Here is a 6,139-nt window from a genome sequence, read left to right as displayed (position 1 = left end):
AAATAATATGGGATCCTGGGCTTGGCAAGTCCCACCAAGTCTTTCGTTATTTAATAACTGTCGTAGTCAACCGGAGACTGACGTTTGATAACGAAATTTCCGAACACGAAAACATTTTAAGCGAAATCCCGTGATCGGATCACTTCACTCCCCTTCTGGACAAATGCCTTCAGCACACTGAATTAGGGGACACGGACACGAGCCGTCCACACGCCTGCAGAGCGGCTAAACTAAAGACTAGTAACTCAACGCGAGAGGGCGCAGCATTGCCTACCTCCCAGGGTGAGCGTTCAGCTAGGAGCGGGAGATTTAAACTGCCACAAGATATTGCGATAAGAAATAAACATACGCAGTGCTTTATCGAAAGAAAACGTGCTCGTTTTCCCGTTAAAACAATTAGCTAGTACTTAATGTTTCAATTAATGTTTTAAATACGCAGGCGCTTGTGCATGGCTCCCCAAAAGCAGAATCGAAGAAAAAAGACAACGTAACTGTTCTCATACCCGTAGAACAAGTGAACTACAAAAAAGAAACACAACAAATCCGAACCGAAGCTTGAGCTGAGCTCCTGAAAATCAAATTCTAAACCTTTGATCCCAATCGTAGGTACAGTGAAATTCATTTTTTTTGAACAAATCTTAGTAGAGGTGTCGGGTAGACTTATGCCATCTTAGGTGACTTCATTTTTGCACTGTTCCACCTACTTTTTTCCAACGCACACAACTTAACGTGAGGGGTGAGGGGGTGCAGACAAGGCTGTGCGTAGCAGTAACCTCTTGAATCCTTGAATGGTGTTTGGAGGCTGTCCTCAGGGATGGCAGAAAAGTAGCTAAATGGTTGTGAAGGAAAATTCCAAATCAAAAGGAGCAAAAAAATCAAGAAAGTCTGACGATGATTTTGTGTCTGGAGTAGATGAGAACATTTCTGTCCACAAGCGAAATCTTTATTTCGTTTCCTTTCCTGTTGTTTTGTTTTTCAACATTCTCAGTTCGTTAGTCTATCACCTTTATCTAATTTTTAAGTACCTGTACTGTCAGTTCGCAAGACTGGGATTACTGCAGCGCTTGCGAAGGCGCGCGGCTACTCATGTCCAAGAATTGTCTGATGGTAACACACTCTGTGAAATCCCGCCTCACGTCACCGAAATGTCATCCAAGTTTGGCCCCAAGCACTCAGCTGGTCCTGGACCAGCTGATCCATTGTTGGCCAAACAAAAGGCTCACCATCGGAAAGCCTTTGAGTATATATCGAAAGCACTCAAGATAGATGAAGAAAATGAAGGTTAAAAGAATATGATTAAAATCAAATTACAAATTTCTCTACATTTTGCTTGGTAATTTTTTAGAATGATATGTTCATATTTGTTCTGTCCCCAGGTCAGAAAGATCTTGCTATTGAACTTTACCGCAAAGGAATCCTTGAGCTGGAAAAGGGTATTGCCATCGATTGCTCAGGGGGAAAAGGCGAAGTATGGGAGCGAGCTCAGAGACTTCATGTCAAGATGAAAACCAACCTCAGCATGGCGAAAGACAGGCTGTCATTCCTTGGTAAGCTACCAATAATAATTTATTCAAATTGAGTTGAGAGTCAAGTGTGAAAATGTAGAAGAGTCAACTCTACCGAACCCACTATGCATTAGAACAGTTGTTGTGTCTAACTTAGTCAATGATTAGTTTAATCAGTATTTCCAGAAACCATAAAGAATCTTTGTTGAATTGTAGATTGTAGTTCTGAAATTGGAAGCTTTTAGTATTATTTGTGAAAGTTGTGAAGTGTTAAATATTTTTTTATAGTATTTGTGTTTTTAGAACGTATTTATTTATTTTAATGCAGAAAATGAGACAACTTCTACTGTGGAATGCACTGAAACAGAGGAGAAAGTGGGCATCCTGCCAAATATAGGTAGTGTATTTGCTTGCCACTTAGTGCACTTTTTGTAGTTCTCTCTTCTTTGTGTAATCTTTTGATGCTGACTTTGAACCTAGTATGCTATGCCACCCTTCTACATTAACACAAGGACCCCCCTTACCTTTTAGTTTTCATCTTTTTAACGCCAAACATACAAAAAAATACTTGTGGAGCACACTTGTTCTTTTTCACCAGCCCAATGAAAACTTATGGTAGTGAGTGTAACTGCTTTCATCACAGAAATAGTATTTGTTATCAATTGACATATTCCAATATCAAAAGTGAAAGTCACAACAATTAACAATATTGACCACACCTGCTCTATCAGCCCAAGCAGAATCTTCAAAAGTGTTATCCAAATTATACTTAGATAACTGAACAAGTCTCTCTTATTTACTTAATTCTATTGCAGGGTTTAGACTGGCCACGATTGTCATTTATCGGAAACATTCTAGTGGGTTTCTCATTGGCAGATTTCTAACTAGAACGTATCCAATAAATGACAATCGTGGCTAGTTTAAACCCTCCATGTGTTTTTAACTGAAACACAAAAACAAAATATGATTATGATTGCATGTGTTGTGTATTCTGAGATGAATGAGCATTACAACGTCATGTTGCCCTGAGAACCAAACTTTTTCTCATTTTAGGTCCGTGGTAAACAATGAGTAAAACAAAAACATCAACAAAAAAAGCATTAATTCTTAGTTAAGACCATTTCTTGTTGCCTTGGTGTTGCCTTTGCCTTTTGCTTTTGCTTTTATATGCATACCATTTAATTATCTTAATACTTACACAGAAAATATTTTTATCTTTTCCTTAAACTGTATTATTAGTTTTATTTTAATTGCCTCTTTTTATTAATTTGTTTATCTTTCTAGCTTCTGGACGTAAACTTCAGGTTCCCATGAGAAAAGCAACTGAAGGAGTCAGTGGTGGGGGCCATAACCGAAGCAATACACTCCCTAGAAATATGGGCTCCAGGTCTTGGAGCAACATTAGCAGTGCTCGTGCTGTGAAACCTTCATCCACACCACCTGCTGTCAAACGACAGATGTCTGTTAGTACATTCTTTTTACATCCCTTCAAACACTAAATTTTTGTTGTTTGCTGTTCTTACTGTACCGGTAATTTTCTATTCTTGATTCTTGTCAGGGTCCAAGCAGTTCTCCAGTTCATAGATCCAGCAGCAGCAGTGGTGGAAGCCACAGCAGCCATGCGGGCCACAGTAGGCACGGCAGTGGCCAGGGAAGTGGAGGTAGCAGTAACACTGGAAGTGGGGCTGGTGGTCCTGGTAAACGTCAACCAGCCTTGAAAGGTGTAGAAACGAAACTTGCCAATCTCATCCTAGATGAGATTGTTGAAGGCAGCTGTCCTGTGCAGTGGGATGACATTGCTGGCCAAAAAGTATGATATGTTATCCTCACTGTTGAATATACCTTAGGAATGTGAAGGTCTAATGAGAGTTCATAACACATTTCAGGTTGCTAAACAGGCTTTACAAGAAATGGTTATCCTTCCATCCTTGAGGCCTGAGCTTTTTACTGGATTACGAGCACCAGCTAGGGGTTTACTTCTATTTGGACCACCAGGGAATGGTAAAACACTTCTTGCAAGGGCAGTAGCTACAGAATGCAAGGCTACTTTCTTTTGCATCAGCGCTGCAAGTCTCACTTCCAAGTATGTAGGAGAGGGTGAAAAATTAGTCAGAGCTTTATTTGCTGTAGCCAGAGAGCTTCAGGTAAGTTTCCATTTCCAACAAATTTATCTAGTATTTTCTCAAGCATTTTTAAACTAACAATACTCTTTGTACACTAGCCTTCTATAATATTTATGGATGAGGTAGATTCTCTCCTATCTGAGAGGAGAGAGGGAGAAAATGAAGCTAGCCGCCGCTTAAAAACAGAATTTCTTCTTGAGTTTGATGGCTTAGGTACCAATAGTGAAGAACGATTACTCATTATAGCTGCCACCAATCGCCCACAAGAGCTTGATGAAGCTGCTTTGAGGTGAGATAATTTATTTTTACAGTGCCTATGAGAACCAAGTGTTCTTTTTCCTTTCTGTCCAACTAACTACCAGTTTGTATTTTTCAGGCGGTTTCCCAAAAGAATTTATGTGTCACTCCCAGATGTTTCTACACGGGAAGCTCTGTTAAGACATTTGTTAAGCAAACACAATAATCCTCTATCTGCATCTGAGCTGAAAAAGTTAGCAGACCTCACAGATGGTTATTCAGGATCTGATCTCACAGCTCTTGCAAAAGATGCTGCCTTAGGACCTATAAGAGGTAAGGAAAAGATTTGAATCATCATTTTAATGCATAAGTGTCATGAATTGTCAACAATTATTCTTTTACCAGAACTAAACCCAGATCAAGTTCGGAATTTAGATCCCAAAAAAGTGCGAAGTATCTCTTTTGGTGATTTTCAAGAGTCTTTGCGAAGGATTCGCCATAGTGTTTCCCCTGGTAGTTTGCTTACTTACCAAAAGTGGAATGAAGACCATGGAGACATGACCATCTAAAGGAGATCAGAAAAATTCAACAAACAAGGAAGCTCTTTGTTAAAATTTGAAGAGAAATGCATTTATTAGATGTGCTTTGTATTATTTTCTGCGCTTCTACTGCCACTCTTATTGTGCCAAGATAGTCTGTCTGTTTTGTTGCGTTTTGTAAATGTTACCATGTGTTTGATTAGATGCGTATTTAGATTGTTTTCCATATTTGTTGCAGTTGTGATGTACATTAGCACTATTTATATGTTATGTTTCAGTGATATTAGAAGTATGACCCAATATGTATTTCACTTTATAATGTGATCAATTTCTGAGTGTCTTAGAGTTTGATGCCAGTTAAGCAGCCGGAGAAAAGTCATCTGCACATAGTGCTAACGTTCAGCATGTGCCTTACATCTCTGGGTTGCCCCTTATGATCGTTGAAAGAATGCAGTTTAGTCATATTAATATTTTGGAAAAATCATGGCTTTTAGTGTTGAGCCTATTTATGCATTCCATAACTATTCTATATCTGCGAGATTTGTTTTTGTTTGTTTCGCTCATGTTGGGCTTCTTACTTTATACTTTTTAGGGGTTATTTATTTATTGTTATTGTTTAAAATTATGAAAACCCCAAGGGTATTTTGTTTCTTAAAACAAAATCCAGCATAAGTGATTGTACAACTTTGGACAAAACAAAGTTGTTGTTTTTTTATCAAAAAATGTTTGAAACTGCTGTTTTTAAAAACAAACTCTTTTTATGCAATCTGCTGATTGCATTTTGGGGACCTACACTCTTTTCCTGAGCTTGCTTGGTTTCTTTTTGTTTGTATTGTGCTGTATGAATGGCTGTACTTATTAACATTTATTTGTGTTTGATGCACAAAAGAGGTCAGTGATCAATCATAAGCACAGTAGATTTCAATCAATGGTTAATCAATGTATTTACCTTATTATAAACAAGGTACGTTTCTGAAGTAGTCTCACAAAGTCTTGTTCCTCTGATTTTCACCTAAATTTGATTTGATGTTCATATGGCCCCATATCAACTGAGAGTGTCAAACATGATGGTTCCGGTCTCTAGTTAAACTAATCAATTTACTTGCTAACTGTTGGTCATATACTGTAGTTAATGGTGATGGGCATACCTCTGTATTCTGCGAATTTTGGCTTAAATTATTATAAGTATTTCTGACACAGTATCTGTAAATGTGCTAACCTGAATGACAGTGGTAATAAGTAGGTTTTGTTTGCTTGTGAGATTAATTTCCTGTGGGTAAAGACACCTACTCAACATCAATAACTGTCCATTAATTGTTTTGTGCATTTGGTTTGAACTGAATGGAACAAAAGACTGTCATCTTTATTTAGGAATGGTTTGCGGTATTTTGCATATTTTTTTTTTATTATGAAGTTGATTACTGATAAATTCTTCTTGACATGAATACCTCTGCATCCACTGCATGTTTTTACTCATTCTCTGGACTCAAAAGCTTACACAGAGGTAAACATATTGTTCAAAAGAATAACCCCCTTCTTAAATAGCAGTTGCAACATAAGAGTACCTCAGCTAACAGAGGAGAAGAATAACGTTCAAAACATACTTCTCCTTGCTGCTTGATCAAGCCTGCTACCGGGGTGACCTAACGGCGGCGGGAGCCTGCCGACATTTATGTGTTTCCCGCTCTTCTTGTTATCCTTTTTCTGTGAGTTGAAGTACACTATTGTTGGTCTT

General features: G+C 38.2%; 2 protein-coding genes across 7 annotated transcripts in view; one reads left to right on the top strand and one right to left on the bottom strand.

Annotated features, from left to right (window-relative positions):
- LOC113203735 (CD82 antigen-like) overlaps positions 1–6,139 on the bottom strand; it is a 30,602-nt gene that overhangs the window by 5,852 nt on the left and 18,611 nt on the right. The window lies entirely within an intron of this gene.
- Positions 522–4,971, top strand: LOC113203734 (spastin). Of its 4 annotated transcripts, none has more exons than XM_026418566.2 (10): positions 522–606; positions 1,038–1,281; positions 1,377–1,547; positions 1,834–1,902; positions 2,790–2,968; positions 3,064–3,315; positions 3,392–3,649; positions 3,727–3,917; positions 4,005–4,198; positions 4,271–4,971. In XM_026418566.2, the coding sequence occupies exons 2-10, from the start codon at positions 1,146–1,148 to the stop codon at positions 4,432–4,434; spliced, it is 1,614 nt and encodes a 537-aa protein (XP_026274351.1). In that variant the 5' UTR covers positions 522–606; positions 1,038–1,145; the 3' UTR covers positions 4,435–4,971. The 4 variants fall into 4 exon arrangements, with proteins under 4 accessions (XP_026274351.1, XP_026274352.1, XP_026274350.1 ...); XM_026418567.2 differs by having other exon boundaries at positions 586–602; XM_026418564.2 differs by lacking the exon at positions 522–606 and having other exon boundaries at positions 638–1,281.

The sequence above is a fragment of the Frankliniella occidentalis genome, unplaced genomic scaffold (assembly GCF_000697945.3).
Source record: "Frankliniella occidentalis isolate FOCC.00 unplaced genomic scaffold, Focc_3.1 Scaffold212, whole genome shotgun sequence".
Classification (NCBI taxonomy): domain Eukaryota; kingdom Metazoa; phylum Arthropoda; class Insecta; order Thysanoptera; family Thripidae; genus Frankliniella; species Frankliniella occidentalis.
This window is presented reverse-complemented; position numbering and strand designations above follow the sequence as displayed.